Genomic DNA, 18,501 nt, shown 5'->3' on the forward strand with positions numbered 1-18,501 from the left:
CGCACTAGTTTTCTTACGATTTCACTAAAGCTATACCAAATCCCTAGACTCTGGGCCGTGCGTGCGGGCAGGGTGGCCTGAAGCCTGAGTCCCCCGCGCCCGCCGCTCGTCGGCCCTGTCCCCTTGGAGGGGTCGACACTTCCTCCTGCCTTAAGCCGGCCCCCTCTGCCCGACTCCTATTTCTCTTCAGCCTGGGCCCCTCCTCCTTTTTACAACCCGGAGAGGGGGTGAGCGGGGATTGTGGCCTCACGTGGTCTAAGTCTGCCGAGAGAAAAGCAATCCGCGAGGCGCACCCATTTCTTGCCCCATTCCGAACCCCGCATTTAGGATCCTGTCACCTAAAAGCCCCCCTCCAAATCCAGCATTTTCAGCCCAAGGAGTGCTAAACACAACTCCGGGTCGCGTTTCTCTCCGGGGAGGTGCTATTCTTATTCTCAACCTCTCCATGCAAAAGCCTTGCCCGGTGCGCCCTTCTGTTCAGGAATCTGTATTTTAGTGTACCCGGAACACTAAGGAACAAATATTTCAAGCAAATTCCCTTTCTGGTGCGCTTCTCTACCCCCTCCCCCCAGTGAATTCAGGGTAAAAGTTTTTCTTAACTTTTCCCTCCCAGCCCCCTGCCCCTCCCCTCAGGAATCCGCCCAGAGCTCCGCAGACCTAGCCTCTCTCGTTCCCTTGCCCGCCCCTTCCGACTTCCACCCAATCCGAAGACAGTCACACAGAAAACAAAGGCTGCTATTGGGCCTCCCTGGAGCTCGAGGGCCCGCCCCCGGAGTGGTTTGTGAATGGGGGGAGGGGAGGGGGCGGGGCGGTCCGGAACCCTGAGAGCCCGACGCTTCTTCTGTAGAGTTGCGCGGCTCCGAGGCGTTACTCTGCGCTCCCTCCCGGCGGGCAGCGCTCCCTCACCGCTCAGAGTTGCGCGGGGCTGGAGAGGCCAGGCCCAGGCCGCGGGCACCAGGACCTCGCAGCCTCGGACGCAGTGTGACTGGATTTCTTAAAAGAACTCGCCGAGCTCTTGGCTCCAAGACGCCGATCGGACTCAGAGCGAGAATTAGCCGTTTGGCTGAAAGTTGGAGCCAAGCTTCTGGGGCTGAAGAAGGAGCAAGGAGCGGAGAAGGAGGCGAAGGAGGAGGCGGCGGCGAGCGGAGCCTCGAGGAGAGGAGGCGGAGCAGCACCGTTGAGGCGGCGGCTTTGGCTAGCAAGCGGGGGCGCCGGGGTCTCGCCTGCCGGGGCCAGACTTAGTGTGGGGGTGCGGCGCGCGCCCTATTGAGCTCAGTGAGTCGGGAGACTTGGGCAAACTTTGAAGGGTAACCGGAGACGCTTGTTGCTCCTCGCCGCAGAAAAAGCCGCACCGTTACGTCGCATCAAGAGGAGAAGGCGGCCCCCCATCTGCGCCCCCAGCCCAGCGAGACGAGTTTGGACCCCCGGCGGCTGCGCCAGTGCTGGGCGGAGGCGGCGGCGCCCCCGTGGCGGGAGCACCCCAGCTGCAGCGCCCTCTGTTCCGCGCCGCCCACGGCCCAGCCCCGGCGCCGGGAGGACTCTCATGCGCCCGGCGCAGCGGCGCCTCCCCCGATCCCAGCCTCTCCCGGCTGCCTGGTCGCGTTTCTCGGGCTGAGAGTGCCGCTGCACCCGCGGCCGGCGATGCGGGGCTCCTGCGCGGCGGTGTCGCGCTTGCCTCTGGACCTTTGCACCCTGGCGCTGGCGCTGCTGGGCGCACTGCCCGCGGGCGCCGGGGCGCAGCCGTACCACGGAGAGAAGGGCATCTCAGTGCCAGACCACGGCTTCTGCCAGCCCATCTCCATCCCTCTGTGCACGGACATCGCCTACAACCAGACCATCTTGCCCAACCTGCTGGGTCACACGAACCAAGAGGAGGCGGGCCTCGAGGTGCACCAGTTCTACCCGCTGGTGAAGGTGCAGTGTTCTCCCGAGCTGCGGTTCTTCCTCTGCTCCATGTACGCACCCGTGTGTACGGTGCTCGACAAGGCCATCCCTCCGTGCCGCTCTCTCTGCGAGCGTGCCCGCCAGGGCTGTGAAGCACTCATGAACAAGTTCGGCTTCCAATGGCCTGAACGGCTGCGTTGCGAGAACTTCCCCGTGCACGGCGCTGGCGAGATCTGCGTGGGCCAAAACACGTCGGACGGCTCCGGGGGCGCGGGCGGCGGCCCCACCGCCTACCCTACCGCACCCTACCTGCCCGACCTGCCCTTCACCGCGCTGCCTCCGGGGGCCGCCGACGGCCGGGGCCGCTCCGCTTTCCCCTTCTCGTGCCCCCGCCAGCTCAAGGTGCCCCCCTACCTGGGCTACCGCTTCCTTGGCGAGCGCGACTGCGGCGCCCCTTGCGAGCCGGGCCGCGCTAATGGCCTTATGTACTTTAAGGAGGAGGAGAGGCGCTTCGCCCGCCTCTGGGTGGGCGTGTGGTCTGTGCTGTGCTGCGCCTCGACTCTCTTCACCGTGCTCACCTACCTAGTGGACATGCGGCGGTTCAGCTACCCGGAGCGGCCCATCATCTTCCTGTCAGGCTGCTACTTCATGGTGGCCGTGGCGCACGTGGCCGGCTTCCTGCTGGAGGACCGCGCGGTGTGCGTGGAGCGCTTCTCCGACGACGGCTACCGCACGGTGGCGCAGGGCACCAAGAAGGAGGGCTGCACCATCCTCTTCATGGTGCTCTACTTCTTCGGCATGGCCAGTTCCATCTGGTGGGTCATCTTGTCGCTCACTTGGTTCCTGGCGGCCGGCATGAAGTGGGGCCACGAGGCCATCGAGGCCAACTCGCAGTACTTCCACCTGGCCGCCTGGGCGGTGCCCGCTGTCAAGACCATCACCATCCTGGCTATGGGCCAGGTGGACGGGGACCTGCTCAGCGGGGTGTGCTACGTGGGCCTGTCCAGCGTGGACGCGCTGCGGGGCTTCGTGCTGGCGCCCCTGTTCGTCTACCTCTTCATCGGCACGTCCTTCCTGCTGGCGGGCTTCGTGTCTCTCTTCCGCATCCGCACCATCATGAAGCACGACGGCACCAAGACTGAGAAGCTGGAGAAGCTGATGGTGCGCATCGGCGTCTTCAGCGTGCTCTACACGGTGCCGGCCACCATCGTTCTGGCCTGCTACTTCTATGAGCAGGCCTTCCGCGAACACTGGGAACGCACCTGGCTCCTGCAGACTTGCAAGAGCTACGCGGTGCCCTGCCCGCCAGGCCACTTCCCGCCCATGAGCCCCGACTTTACCGTCTTCATGATCAAGTACCTGATGACCATGATCGTCGGCATCACCACTGGCTTCTGGATCTGGTCGGGCAAGACCCTGCAGTCGTGGCGCCGCTTCTACCACAGACTCAGCCACAGCAGCAAGGGGGAGACTGCGGTATGAACCCCGGCCCCTCCCCCACCCTTCCTTCCCGCCGCCGGGGGTGGGAAAGGGGCGGTAGGGAAAGAACTGCGGGGTGGGGGGACTTGTTTCTGGAACCTCCTTCCGCTCCAGTGAGAAGTCACCTGGAAATGAGAAGATATATGTAGATATATGTGGGTTGGGAAAAGAGGCCTGGGTGGAAATACGGTTTGGATGAAAAGACTTCTGGCAAAGACTTGCAGGATGATGCTGGTGATGGTAACAGTGATGTTAATCATGTGCGGTACGGGCCGCCTTGGGCCTGTCGGAAAAGATTGAGATCAGAAGGTTGCTGTGAGTTCTTCCCGGCTCTGGGCCGAACTGGGACTGTGAGCGATTTCCCTGCTGCAAGACAAGTGGCCTGTCCTCACTCCTGTGAGGCCCGGGTGAAAGGTACAGCTGTCTGAGGCCGCTGCTTTGTTAGGAAAAGGGAGGACACCCTGCAGTGTCCTTGTCAAGCGGTGGTCAAACCATAATCTCTTTTCACTGGGGCCAAACTGGAGTCCAGATGGGTTAATTTCCAGGGTCAGACATTACAGTCTCCACCTCTGCCTCCTCCCCGCCTGTTTTTCTTCCTCTACTCCTTTCAAGTCTTGTAAAATAACCATTTTGAAGTCTTGGGAGGCCAGCCTCCTAGAATCCTGATGTGAGGATGCAAAAGAAATGACAACATTTTGCAACAAGGAAAAGGAGGCAAGTAGTAGGTATTTCTACTACTTTTTTATTTTCTGGGGAAGCAGAAGGAAGAAAGAAGCCTGTTTTATTTGGTTTAATATCCTGAAAAGAAGTGATGACTTGTTGCTTTTCAAAATAGGAATGCATTTTTTTCCCTTGTCTTTGTTGTAAGAGACAAAAGAGGAAACAAGTGTCTCCCTGTGGAAAGGCACAACTGTGAAGACAGCAACTTTTATAGGCAAAGCAGCGCAAATCTGAGGTTTCCCTTTGGATGTTAATTTGGTTGTAATAAACATTCCTTTTTAAGGAAAAGTGAAGGGCGGTGTGCTTCCATACCCCTTTCTGTCAGAGGTACTGACTTGGCTAAAGGAAATGCAAGGGGTTTTGCTGTGTATAAGTAAATTTAATTCAGAACACATGATCCAACAGGCTCTGTTAAAACATTCAGGGAAATCTCTCCCTTCATTTTCTTTTTCTTCCCTTAAACCTGCATTTAGGTTTTGTTTCAATTTTTTTTTCCCTCCAATTTGAATCCTTCAAGATAAAAGGAGAAGCATAATGCCTTTAGCCTCATAATAAAGGAATGTTAAATTTTTTAAAAAGTCAAAGGAGCATTTTGTCCTGTTTTCTTTGTTCCATAAATCCGTTTATAAAATATCATGTGTATGCTGACCCTGTCTTTGTGTGGCTGGGTGGGGAGGTGACCTGCAGAAATGACAGTGAGTGAAGAGGACAGTTCAAACCATGGGCCCCATTTTTAAGGAAAGTCATTAAAAGAAGGTAAACTTCAAAGTAAGTCTGGAGTTCTTTGAAATGTGCTGGATGACTTAAATTTATTAATCTTAAATCATGTACCTTTTTTTCCTCTATAATAGGACTCCAATTCCTTTGCATAATGGTCTAAAGCTGAACAGAGAATCATGGGAGCTAACCTTTACTCCACCTTTGACATCACCCTCCAATCCAGCAACACTATCCTGTTTCTCAAAACGGTCTTTAAATGCTGTTTGAAACCGTTTTTAAATCATAGAGGGTACTACAAGAGTACAAGTTGCTTTCTACATGTAACGTTCAGTTGAGTGAAGCTGCTTTTTATATTAAAGTTTAACATTGACCTTATGTTTCTTAAACCTCCAAAACTGTCTCATTTGTCAGATTTTTAAAACTCCCACTACACAGTTTTTGGCATCTTTTGTGTTATATCTCTTGCATGTGAAATTTGTAAAATAGAGATGAGTGCAGTATGTATATTTTGTAAATCTCCCATTTTTGTAAGAAAATATATATTGTATTTATACATTTTTACTTTGAATTTTTGTTTTGTTTTGCCTTTTAAAGTCTACAAGGAAGCCCCACTTTATCACATGTACAGATCACAAATAAATTTTTTTTAAATACAAAGTGAACGTTTATTTAGTTTATAGTTCCTATATAAGCCAAAGAACAGAATTTTGTATTATGGAAAGATGGTATGGAGGGACATCCACTGAATATGTCCCTCATAAAAGAAGATGTTATATATATGAAGGTCTTTTTTCCTTGCCTTTTAAAATACAGAGTTTAATGAATGCCTTAACTGTCCTTTAATTTTTTTTTTCTGTTGTTGTTGCTTCCTGCCTCTCTTCCCACCACCCCAGTGCACACACACCCCTAAGCATTTTCACATCCTGCCCTGAATCATCTACTGAAGGTACAGAATAAGCATCTCTTTTAGAGAGGTGCTATCTGATCCATGTTTTTACTACACTTCAGGCATGGAGTCCATATCTGAAAGAGGACTAGACATTTTTGGTCCACTTTTCTGGAGATATTTTCCTTGGAGAGAATTCTGTGAATGTTTTTTTCACTGGTCAGTGTCTTTATATTCTAAGGCCCCTTACTTGAATTGTTAGGGCTTAAATCCTTTGGGTTCAGGTGACTGGACGGTCTGTAGTTGATTCCAGAGATTATAATGGGAGCATTGCTCTGGGAGCCTCCCCGGCTGTAGGCTTCACTCTCCCTTCTAGGTCAACTGAGCTGGAGGTCAAGTGATTCCCCGAGGTGGCAGTGACTCAGCAGCTCCAGCTGTAATAGACTCCACGCCTGACCCCTGCATGGCCTCAGAAGCCACTGAAACTATTCTTTCCTCTTGCCGGGGAGGCTAACTTTGGAATCAGATTAGACGAAGAAGCCTTCACTATCCAAGCACTTTGATATTCAACAGTCCCTCAGGGAAATGATAAAGGCATTCTAAATACTTCCATTTTCAAGCCTCACCAGATTCTTTTTTCCCCACTTTAATTCAGGTGTCTGTCTAGAGTCCACTCATTCTCCGCAGCCATCACAGCAATGGACAGGACGCTGCTGTTTCTCCTGCCCTCCCTCAGCTCTACATTTCTGCACTTCTAAAGCTCAACAGAAACAGTTCTGTTTTTGTTTTAATTAACAGGCTCACACACACATGGCTGGTGTGTTTTACAAACACAGGGAATAAAAACCAGTGACAGACAGTCCTCACCAGGAGGAGGAAGGCGTGCGGCTACACAGTGTGTGCTAAGCGGCTTTAAGATCCTCCTGGGTTTTGAACATCACAATGGGTGTGAGGTCATCTTAAACTGTGAAGATTTTGGCGTCTAGGGAAGAAAAAAAAAAGAAAAAAAAGACTTCAAGTCTCTTAAGGTTTATCTAGTTTTTGCTCATAAAATGACACCTTTTAGGTTAAAGCATGCCTCTTTTAACACCACACTAATACTGCCTGTTAAGAATGTTTGCTTTTAGAGTCGATGGAAGGCTCCCAATGGGGTTTTTGCTCTCAAATTAACTGCTAAAGGCACTTAGACCCTTCTGTGGGGAGAGCGAGGTGGTTGTTCCTGTAAATGTGTCCCCTTCCTCTAGTCAGCACGGCCTCGTCCTTCAGAGCTCTCGCAGATTGAAGAGCCCTGGTCTTTAGTGAGGGAACAAAGACTGCGTATGAATAAATTACTACCTGCTTTTTTGAAAGCAAAGATGAAAGTGTTCCGTTTCGTTCCTTTCACACTGTGGTGCGTCCTGAGGTAGCAGATTCTTACCTAAGAATTTTAGAGGCTCAAGGATCTTTCAGGAGGTGCATCTTCGCAGAAAATAGGTGAAAGAGAGAGTGTGTATGGAAGGGCATGTGTGGAGTTGAGGAGAGACACTGGTGGGAGTTTGGTGTTAATCCCTACGTGAGGAGCAGAAAGACTTGTGAAAATTGACTTCAGTTTATCAAACAAAATTAGTCTATACAATATGCAACACCTAATCTTTTAAAGTAGGTTTGTGAGAAATCTTGGTGAGAAACAAATAAAAGCCCTATTGACAACATCTTACCCATGAAAGGTAGGTTGTTTTTTTTTTTTAATGTGCTTGATAGAAAATAGTGATATTAGCAATAGTGATATTAGTTCTCTGGACAGAACTACAGGAGTCTAACAGCTGTAGGTTTGAACCCTGTAATTATACTGGGAAATTCTCTCCTAACTCTCCCATCTTTAATTTCACTGAAAAGGCAGGTGGCTATTTATAGATGGTATATTTTTATGTATGCATATGTGGACGGTGAATAACAGTCTACAGGGCTTCAGGAAACCCTACATGTGGGTCTGTTCTATTTTTCTCTTATTTCACTCTCAGTGACATTAATGTAAATTGATAAAACTTGGTTCTTCAACTCTTACTTTTCAACCTGTAACATTTCTTACCTCTGAATCTATATTCCTCACATTTCATACAAAAGTAAACTAGTTAAAAGGGTACCATTAAAATGTCAAGTCTTTGGTAAACACACATTGTGCCTCTTACTCTCTGGTTGAAAAAAAATGTTCTAATTGGAATTTTCTCAATTAGCACCACAGTGGTGGAAAAAAGGAATTTTGACCAAGACAATTGTTTATTATAAGTGATCCAGCCCAAGAAGTACTAACCAAGCAGCCACTATAGAAAAGGTGCTATACCAGGGGCTGGAGGGATTCAGGATTAAAAAAAAGACACTCCACCTGAAGTAACCTGGAGCCTAATTCAGGGTGAATGAGCACAGCCTCCCCAGTGGAGGAATAAGTAAATAATTATCTTTCTAGACAGAACGTGGTAAATCATCACAGAGGCTCAAATGTTATTTGGAGTAATATTACTTGACATTTGGTGGCATTTACTGTTTTAAAAGCTGCTTTCACACTCATTATTTGACTTTATCCTCAAAATTATTGTAACAATCTTATGACATGGAATAAATCCTATTATAAAAATGAAGAAGCTGAGGAGCTTAGTGTGTTGAAGTGACACGGGAAGAGAAAGGGATCACATCCCATCCTTAGATTCTGAGCTCAGCCCACTTTCTGTAACATGTCACATAACCCCTCTCTAAAGGTACTATGAGGGTGAGTCATGGGAAGGACGCTTCTAATGGCAGAGGGTGGGTATCCAGAAAGACTGCCTTTCCCAAGAACTCAGATTATGTGATTCTCCATAATTTTCATCCTCTTAGATCAGTTCCTTCATCTCTGGAGGCCTTTCTTTCATTAGCTGATGAAGATGACATCTGAGATGAAGACCTTCCTCCAGGGGCCTGTGATTCCATGCAGCCATTATGAAGGCCGAACTGACTCATCCATTTGTGGACTGTCCACAGCTATTTTGAAATCCCAGACTAGTTGTTTTACCCTCCTGTAGACCAGTGTGTCCCACCTCTCAGCCAGCCAAGCCAGTGTGTGCTCAGTGAAGGAAAATGAACTTCCCATTGGCCTTTTTAAGCCCAATTCAAAAAGTAAGATCATCACTGTATTACTGTACACTGAAGTAAAAATACAAGTTTGCTGCTGCTGCTGCTGCTGCTGCTGCGTCACTTCAGTCGTGTCCAACTCTGTGGGACCCCATAGGGGGTCAGCCCACCAGGCTCCCCTGTCCCTGAGATTCTCCAGGCAAGAACACTGGAGTGGGTTGCCATTTCCTTCTCCAGTGCATGAAAGTGAAAAGTGAAGGTGAAGTTGTTCAGTCGTGTCCGACTCTTAGCTGCCCCATGGACTGCAGCCCATCAGGCTCCTCCGTCTATGGGATTTTCCAGGCAAGAGTACTGGAGTGGGGTGCCAAGTTAGGGGGCTATCTAATCTCTTGAGCTAGCTACCGTGCCTTTCCTCATGCCTGTTTGTAGCAATTGCTTTCTGCCACTGGAAGCATGCCTTCCTCAACACCAAAGGGCTATGTTGAATCATATCTTCCTGGTTTCTTTCAAAGACCACATCCATATTTCCTGGTTGGCTGCAATCTTCTATCTTGGAATTCCCATTACTGGATATTTCACAGCCAAGTCAACATTCTATGTGGCTGAAATAATATGACAAAGTTTTTGATTCTGAACAGTTATACCAGCCAAAACCTTAAATGCTTCTCTAGGTCATTGTCCCTAAAGCCTCTTTCAGAAGTCTTCAAACTAACAAAATAAAACTGAAGCTACTGTGAGGGATTCTGTCGTGCCTTGGCTGGGGGTCTACCTCACTTTGGAATGGTCCTTTTGGGGAGCTCAAGTCCACCTCTTTTGCTATTGGCCTTCCTTTAAACTGCTTCCCACCTACAAATCTGTTTCTGTGGTATAACCCGGGCATCAGTTCAGCTTTGAGTTCAAGAAGTGGGTCTCCAAGAGATGGGCATATCAGAAGCAAGAGAGGGCATTTAGGAGGCAGAAACAAAGGGAGGAAGAGTAAGGAGATAAAGCGCCCTATACTCCATGAATGGAAACAAACTGCTCAACTAGTTTCAGCAAGACAACCTAATATTACTCACTCTTAGAAAAAGTGATCCTTCAACTTCAGCGTGGTCCTGCAGACTCTGGAGGACAATTCACTGAACGAGAAAAGCATCTTGGGGAGGGTATGGTGGGATAGCAAATAGGAAGTGTAGTAACCAATAATGAAACATGTGTGGCATAACCTAGCACCAGTTATATATTTTCATTTCCAAAGGAAAACAAATGGCATGTAGCATTTAGTTCCAGATTCCAAATCTGGGATAACTGGAAGGAGAGATGAGTGGCAGCTGGTCCCTGGGTTGCTTTTTGCAGCAGAAGTACAGAATAAACCCTCAAGTTAAAATCATGGATTATCTTCAATGTCAACAAATCATTTCTTGAGGACCTAGGACATGCCAGATGCTATGCCAGGCCCTGGGTATAGCAGACTGACTTCTGGAAATTGTTATCCTGAGTCTTAGCCAGAACTAAGCACACACTTCTTACCTCACATATTTCCCACCCCAGCCTCTAGAATAGGGAATAGGCCAGAAAAACCATTCTTAGTGTTTACAAATTCTTTCTCCTCACTGTACCAAAGTACAATAAGTCGTTAATGGTATCTTGATCTTGCTCTGAAGATGGAGAAACTGATGAGGCTAAAAGCAGCTTGAGTGTCACAAGTAAACAAAAGCCAGGCCATAGTGAAGGACACACTCATGATTCCCAAAGACCCTGAATGTGGCCATCTTTTCCACCAGAGCAGTGTGCTTCAAGATATGATGAGGCCAGAGGAAAGGGACCATAGGAGGTCAGGGGAGTGATGGGTGACTTCCCAGCTTTGGGAAAAGGAGCATGATTACCCAAACACATTGCTAAGGGCAGTGAAGGCTGGCTTTTTGTACTTTGTTGGTATCATCATTGTCTTTATCATTGCTAACATGTATTAAATATTGGCCATGTGCTAAGCTCTATGTACAATACAGCACAGTATAGCAGTTAAGATAATCCACACACAGCCCAGAACCACAGTACTTGACACCTAAGAAGTGATAGATAAATGTCAGCATTCCTATTATTAATATATAATTATTTCATTTATTCTTCACAATAACTCTGAGAGGTAGGTATCATCCCCACCACCACCACCACCCCCCCACCCCGCCCTCACTTTACAGGCTCTGAAAGGTAAGCCTCAAAGCAGAAAATTTATATAGCCGTGCCCCCAGTCACCCAGCTACAGATATTTACTGAGGTCTCAAAATCTTCTAAGCATCATTCTTTTTAATTTAAACCAGGATTGAAGTGAGGGTAAGCAATGAGAATAAGTTACATCAGGACAGAATGGAATCAAGCAGGACTTTTGCAGTGCTAGTCCCAGAAAGTGTTTGTTTGTTTTGGTTTTTTAGTGAGAGGCAGAAGACTCATAAGTGCTATTTAAATTCTGAGGGCTGGATGCCCCCTTGTTCTTGCCTGAGTTTCTAATTTGGGGTTCAAGGGCCTGGCAGCAAGAAGGAACCTGTGAAAGTGCTTCCCAAACCACTCCCCACCCCAGATGCAGCCCCTCAAAAGGCTGGTTTGAGTCCCTCCAGAGGCTTCCTCAACCTTCCGTGCCAGTTCCAGCCTGAGAGTTGGGACAAGGGCTTAGAGGGAAGACTCCTGCTCCTTGCTAACCAGGGGTCAGTGAGTGGGAGCATAAGGACAACAGCCCTCGTGTGGCAGAGACCCTCTAAAGCCCTATTGCAAGAATCACAGGAGCCTCCACAGTACTGTTATCATGGATATTATATCAGTGTTATCATATCAAAATGATAATATGGTAGCTTACTCTGTACAGGTTCTTTGTGAAGCACCTGCATTAACTCGATCTATACAACAACAGTATGAGTTGGAAACTATTCTTTTTCTCATTTTATAGACTCTCAGTATGGGATTCTGGAATCTCACTGAGCATCAGAATTGAATAAGAGAGCACGTGTGGAAGCATCCTACCCTAAATACCCTTGTACTGTCTCCAGGTTACAGAAGGGGCAACTGAGGCACAGAGAATTGATCTGGGCCTTAAGGATGTAGTGCATGTGTGCGTGTTAAGTCACTTTAGTCATGTCCAACTCTTTGAGACCCCATGGACTAGCCCTTCAGGCTCCTCTGTCCATGGGATTCTCCAGGCAAGAATACTGTTGTGGGTTGCCATGCCTTCCTCCAGAGGATTTTCCCAAACCAGGGCTCAAATCTGCATCTCTTATTATGTCTCCTGCATTGGCAGGTGGGTTCTTACCACTAGCACCACCTGGGAAGCCCTTAAGATGTTCAGTTCAGTTCAGTTCAGTCTCTCAGTCGTGTCCGACTCTTTGCGACCCCATGAATCGCAGCACGCCAGGCCTCCCTGTCCATCACCAACTCCCGGATTCACCCAAACACACGTGCATTGAGTCAGTGATGCCATCCAGCCGTCTCATCCTCTGTCGTCCCCTTCTCCTCCTGCCCCCAATCCCTGCCAGCATCAGGGTCTTTTCCAATGAGTCAACTCTTCATATGAGGCGGCCAAAGTACTGGAGTTTCAGCTTTAGCATAAGTCCCTCCAATGAACACCCAGGACTGATCTCCTTTAGAATGGACTGGCTGAATCTCCTTGCAGTCCAAGGGACTCTCAAGAGTCTTCTCCAACACCACAGTTCAAAAGCATCAATTATTCGGCGCTCAGCCTTCTTCACAGTCCAACTCTCACATCCATACACGACCACTGGAAAACCATAGCCTTGACTAGATGGACCTTTGTTGGCAAAGTAATGTCTCTGCTTTTGAATATGCTGTGTAGGCTGGTCATAATTTTTCTTCCAAGGAGTAAGCGTCTTTTAATTTCATGGCTGCAGTCACCATCTGCAGTGATTTTGGAGCCCCCAAAAATTGAGGCATATTTTAGGTCGTTTCCCCCTTGGAGTGCTCTTTAACAAAACGAGATTGAGTGGAAAGAATGAAAACAGTTCCAGGGACTGTAGTTCAATTCTTCTTCCTCCCACACCTTGCTCTGAAAAGTGTGAATTCTCAGGGAACACTCTGTTTGTTGTTGCTGTTCTGTAATAAAAAAATAAAACAGCAAAAATAAATCCAGTGCATTTGCAGAGAAAGAAGAGAGCAGTGCCTCTGCCCTACGGTGAACACCAGGAGCTCTGAGCCCACTGCACCTCCCCTGCCACATTTCTGCAGGCTTACGACATGCGCCTGTGAGATAACTGGATTTCCGACCGGGAGAAGAGTGTAGTCATAGGGGACTTCATAGCAGAAACTGGTAAATAAGAAACACAAACAGTTTTGCCCAGTGCAATTATCTGCCAATCTTCTCATCAAACCCTGATAGTTAGATATAAGGAGAATCCAGACCCTCTTCATTAGTTTATGGGACTAGATGAGCTTTAGATTGCTTAGAAATTAAAGAGTCTCACAGAAAATCAAGTCATGCATAAAAGAAATGAAAGGTAGGTGGTGGTGGTGGTGGTGGTGGTTGTGTGTGTGTGTGTGTGTGCACACGCAGACTATTGTAAATAAAAGGAAGCTTGCATGTGAGAGATAGTTCAAACTGAAATTTGATGCTCTAATGGGAGGCTGACTTGAGGGGAAAATCTAAATGTTAAGGTAAGATCTTTTTAAATGTAATATGTTATTTAAAATGTATCTTAAATGTATTCTACCCCCCACCTCCTCTTTTTTCCTTTCTCAGTCCTTCTTGATTAACACTGAATACTGTGGTAATAGCTGCATTTCTCATTGTTAACTTCTGGGTCTCATTCAGTGAGGGCTGACATGGATGTCAAGTGGCATCCATTTGACACCCTCGCACAAAGACACATACCAGCCTAGAAGGAAACTAATTTTTAGCAGAAAGGATTGTTGCCATTTTCATCACCATCTGCACTTAGCATTTCCAAGGAATAAAACTACTAAATAACATATTTTCTTTAGGAAAAAGTCAATGCCATATTAATTTGCCACCAGTACTTCCAGCTTCCAGCAGAGCACGCATTTGCCAGTGCTTCTAGCAGCTTTCTTAAAAAAGCCAAAAGGCTTGATAAAGTCAGAAGAGCCCCAGAAAATGAGAACAAATGTTCAAACCAAATCATCCTCTCAAGTCACAACGACGTTTCATTTTACTGCTAGAACCAGTGGCTGACAAAAAGGAAGGCTAAAAATTAAGCTTTCAAGTTCTCCGTTCGGGGTTTGGGGTTCACTTAGGGGAAATCCCTCCACAAAGGCAGATTCACAGTTCATCTAAGGTGGGAATCTATTTCACTCTAAGAGGTAAGTGAAACAGCAAGGAAATTCAGTTAATTCATCTCTGATGAGAGGAAGGCGACACACAGTTCCTCCGTTCACCAAGTGGTTTTTGGTCTACAGATTATACCAGTGTTTACTCCATATAACCAAGTTCCCTTTCAGTGCACACCACCGCTATTATGTATTTATAACTGCTCTCTGCTCGTCTCTCAGCATCGCCCAAATCTGTCTGATCCGTTGCAGTGGTGGCTGAAAAAAATCTAAATCGATCTCTGCTGTCCAATCAGAATCTACCTGAAATGCCTTTCTTATTTTGAAACCATAAAACACAATTTTTTTGCTAGTCAGACCACCAGCTTGGGAATCTGTTTATGAACAGAAATACTCAATGGGTTCCACTTCCAAGATAGATACAGCATGGGTAGGATAAACATTACGGTGTCTCTTAATCCTGGCTATTTGATTTTTAAAAATGAAAGAACTTAACCCAGGGTTAGCCTTCTGCATAGGACCAGGCTTTAAGAAAAAGGAGAATGGAGTTAGCCTCATTTTCCTCAGGGACACTTCTTTTAACCTAGAGATCCTTCTTACCTGTCACTCTGAACCAAGAAAAAGGAAACACAAAGATGGAATGAGTTTGAGGAAAAAAAAAAAAAAAAAAGATCAAAGGGAAAACCCAGAAAGGAGAGAGAGCGAGATAGTAAGAGAAAATTCTGAACACAGCCCTGCTTCTGAGCCACTGACACCTCAATTCAATCATTCCTTTGACAACTACAGTTGACTTCCCATCTGTAGTCTCATCCCCTGTGCCCCCAGAATTATGATAAGCAGTAACATTGAGGGTTTTGATGTACCAAGCACAAACTCAGAGTATACTAAGCACATCTTATCTCATTTGATTCTCTCAACAACTCTCTGAGATGGATACTATTATCCCAGTTTAAAGATAGGGAAAGCTGAGTCACCAAGAGGTTAAGTTACTTGCTCAAGACCTCTTGATTCCTGTGCAGTACTGCATTCCTCTTCCTGCTTTTTTTTTTTCCTACCCTGATACTGAATTATTGGTGTACATAGAATAGGCTCTGTTTCTTTGAAATATCTCTAAAACTGTGATTAGCTTTTCTCAGGATTGTGAAATATATTTATTCCAAGTCATGTGTTCCTAGTTAGCAGGGTATTAGACCCTGTTTTTTCCATGATCTATGTTTAATGACTTCACCCCACATGGCAGGGTATCACAGGAGAATCGTGGCCACCAGTGGGGGAGCTGATGACTGGTGGGGCCAGAGTGGATTTGGACTGAGTTCATCTCACTGTGTTCTTACTTTAAAGGGGTTGCAGTGGAGCCCAATAAGAGCCCCCCTTGGGCACAGTGATTCCAGAAGATCAAGATCCAAGTCCACATGACAACTGTGTGTGCTCCCCAAGTGTTCACTCTGAGTCCAGTCTCCAAACCCCTCCATGGAAATGAGTGATTTGAGAAATAATGACAGGTTCCCTAAGGAGTTTGGGGGTTGTTTGGGAAAATGAGTTAATGGCTCCCTCACAACATTAAAAAAAAAGAAGTCAGTGCTATTATTCCAGTCTGGGGGAGTAACTTGGGCTCAGCTGTTTAGGGCATGATGCTGAGATGGTCAAAGGACAAAAGGATGTCTCCAAGCCAACGAGGCTCTGCCATCTTCTACCCTGACATATCCTCTTTCTCTACCAGAAGCATCCTGAGTAAGAGAGCACTGCCGGAAGAATAAAGTCGAGCAGGCACCTCTCTAGAGAGATATAACTAGTCATCGTAACTCCTCTATGGGACTCTCCTCAGGGGAGAAGAGGTAGTTATAAGGGAAATTGTGCTCCCCTGTTGTTGTCAGGGCTGGCTGGCTCCACTGTCTTCCCCTGCCGTCCTGCAGGCTCTTAACATTTAAGAAGCACTGTGGCCTCCACAACACAGTCGGTATTTCGCTCTGCCAGCAGCTGCAACTTATCTTTGGCTCTATCCTCTCCCTTAACCTCGAGTCAGCCAACCAACCTGGATTCCAGTTCCCCTATGACCACCATCTCTTTCTTAGATACTGTAATGTCCCCCTAACTGGGCTCCCAGCCTTCACTGTGATCCCTCCTCCAAGTCATCTCACTCCATGCCAGAGGGAAACATGGTAAACGCAACTATGTCTCTTCCTTACTGAAAACCCTAAACTCAGCATACAAGTCCTCCGTGGTTTCTGTCTAACTCTCCCGCCTCAGCTCTCAGCATTTCAGCTCTGCGAAGAGTACACTGGTAGTGCTGATCTACCTACACCTGTCCCACACACTCATGATTCACACAATTCTATTTTTTTTTCACACAATTATTTTTTTACTATCACTATTAGAGTATGATTGATATACAATATTATGTTAGTTTCAAGTGTACAGCAAAGTGATTCAGTTATATTTTTTCAGGTTATATTCCATTATGGGTTATTATAAGATATTGAATATAATTCCCTCTGTGTGTGTGCGTGTGTGTGTGTGTGTGTGTGTGTGTATACTCAGTCCCTCAGTCATGTCTGACACTTTTGCAACCCATGGACCGTAAGTTGCCAGGCTCCTGTGTCCATGGGATTTTCCAGGCAAGAATACTGGAGTGGGTTGCCATTTCCTGTTCCAAAAGATCTTCCCAACCCAGGGGTCAAACCCGCATTTCTTGCATCTCCTGCATTGCAGGCAGATTCTTCACCATTGTGCCATGCATTCCCTGTGCCATAGGGAATCCTGTACAAGTAAACTTGTTAGGGAATTCTAACAAGTAAATCCTTGTTGATTTTCTATTACAAAATTATTTGTTGATGAAAGGGAGAATTAGTAGCTATTTCGACTGCTGAAAGTTTCATGCCCCTTATTGGATGCATTCCAGCTCTCTTCAAAAATAGACAGGAATATAGATTCAGAAGGAAATCAGAGTAGAGACCAAAATACCTCCACCATCACCCTGGGACTCCTACATCACTCCAGGACAACTAAAGGAATTCCAAGAAGAAATACTGGTGGACTTTAAGCAAGGTCATTATATATTATTAGTACCTAGGCAGTGATTTGCCTTATATTTAGTTTCTGGTGCCCAGTGTAATATCCAATATAGAGAGATGCTCAGTGTACTGGGTTGGATAGTGTCCCCCACCCAATCCATATCCTTTCCAGAACATCAGAATGTGACCTTATTTGGAAATAGGGTCACTGCAGATGCAGTTAATTGAGTTAAGATGAGATCATACTGGAGTAGGGTGAAACCTTAATCTGGTTTGAATATTGTCCTTGTAAGAAGAAGACAGACACACAAAGAGAACATCTTGTGATAACAAAAGCCAAAACTGGAGCGATGTATCTGCAAGACAGGAATGCCCAGGATTGCTGGCAACCACCAGCAGCCAGAAGAGGCAAGGACAGCTGTTCCTCTGGAACCTACAGAGAAAGCACGGTCTTGTTGACATCTTCTTTCAGACTCCTAACCTGCAGAACTGTTAGAGAATACATTTCTGTTGTCTTCACCCACCTAATTTATGTAACTTATTATGGCAGACCTAGGAAATTGGTATACTCAGTGAATGTCTGTTTTGATGAAACAATGAATGAATCACAGGTGGAAAATTATTTGGAGCCAAATGAAGTGCTAGTACCCTTAGAAATATGACTTACAGGTTATCAGGCAAAATCAATTTCTCCTGCTCCATGGCCCATGATCAGAGCTGAACACATAGCTGGAACTCTACTAGTTTTGCTGTAGACTGGCTACAATACCTCACTCCAGTAAGAGAACAAAACTAAGAACTTAGAGGTCCTTTGCAAGGAAGCATAGATCATTTTGAAAATCTGATGTAACTATGGGCTCAGTCTCCAAAAAGATGCATAATATGGTCATATATGCCCAAGATTGCAGATAATCTCCGCCTACCCAAAACCCATTGAATCAAGATTAAGAACCCCTGAATTAGAAGATACAGGTAGACTATTTAGGCTTTTTCACCAGTTCTTTGGACACACTGAAAACAGAGAAAAGCAAGAGTTGTTTTTCCATTTTCAAAGGCCTTGCCAAATCTGAAGGCCTCCATCATTTGCTTGGACTTCAGGGCCTCAACAAAGAGTGAAGACAGGCTATGGGCCAGCAACCCAGTCTGGAAATATAGAGACCTGAATTCTAAAGCTTTGCCATTTAATTATTTTGTTCTTTCTCTCTTCTGTTCACACTCAGCTTTAGTAAAATGTGGATGATTTTGGGGGTCAGAGGACAGGTTAATGAGATAATGCTGGTAAAGTACTTTGCCCCAGGGAAAGGTTCCTATGTAAACATGAGATATTATTAGACATTATCAAACTTCAGCCATGCCAGCATTGACCTAGCCAGTGGTGAGTCCTTTTTCTTATCTACTGTTTGGCCAAATTGGGCTCTTTCTCTAAGGCAGAAAGTATGGGAGGTCTCCTGC

The 18,501-nt window shown here is 46.5% G+C and overlaps 1 protein-coding gene across 1 annotated transcript; it reads left to right on the forward strand.

The window, feature by feature from the left end:
- Positions 1-866: 866 nt before the first annotated feature.
- Positions 867-5,635, forward strand: FZD7 (frizzled class receptor 7). Its single transcript, XM_015093488.3, has one exon. It carries the CDS (start codon positions 1,642-1,644, stop codon positions 3,364-3,366), a length of 1,725 nt encoding a protein of 574 aa, XP_014948974.2. The 5' UTR covers positions 867-1,641; the 3' UTR covers positions 3,367-5,635.
- Positions 5,636-18,501: the final 12,866 nt, after the last annotated feature.

Source organism: Ovis aries, chromosome 2 (genome assembly GCF_016772045.2).
Source record: "Ovis aries strain OAR_USU_Benz2616 breed Rambouillet chromosome 2, ARS-UI_Ramb_v3.0, whole genome shotgun sequence".
In the NCBI taxonomy this organism is placed as follows: Eukaryota; Metazoa; Chordata; class Mammalia; order Artiodactyla; family Bovidae; genus Ovis; species Ovis aries.

What these genes read in the sequence shown, in the direction of transcription:
- FZD7 (XM_015093488.3), top strand. Translation starts at nt 1,642, where the DNA reads ATGCGGGGCTCCTGCGCGGCGGTGTCGCGCTTGCCTCTGGACCTTTGC.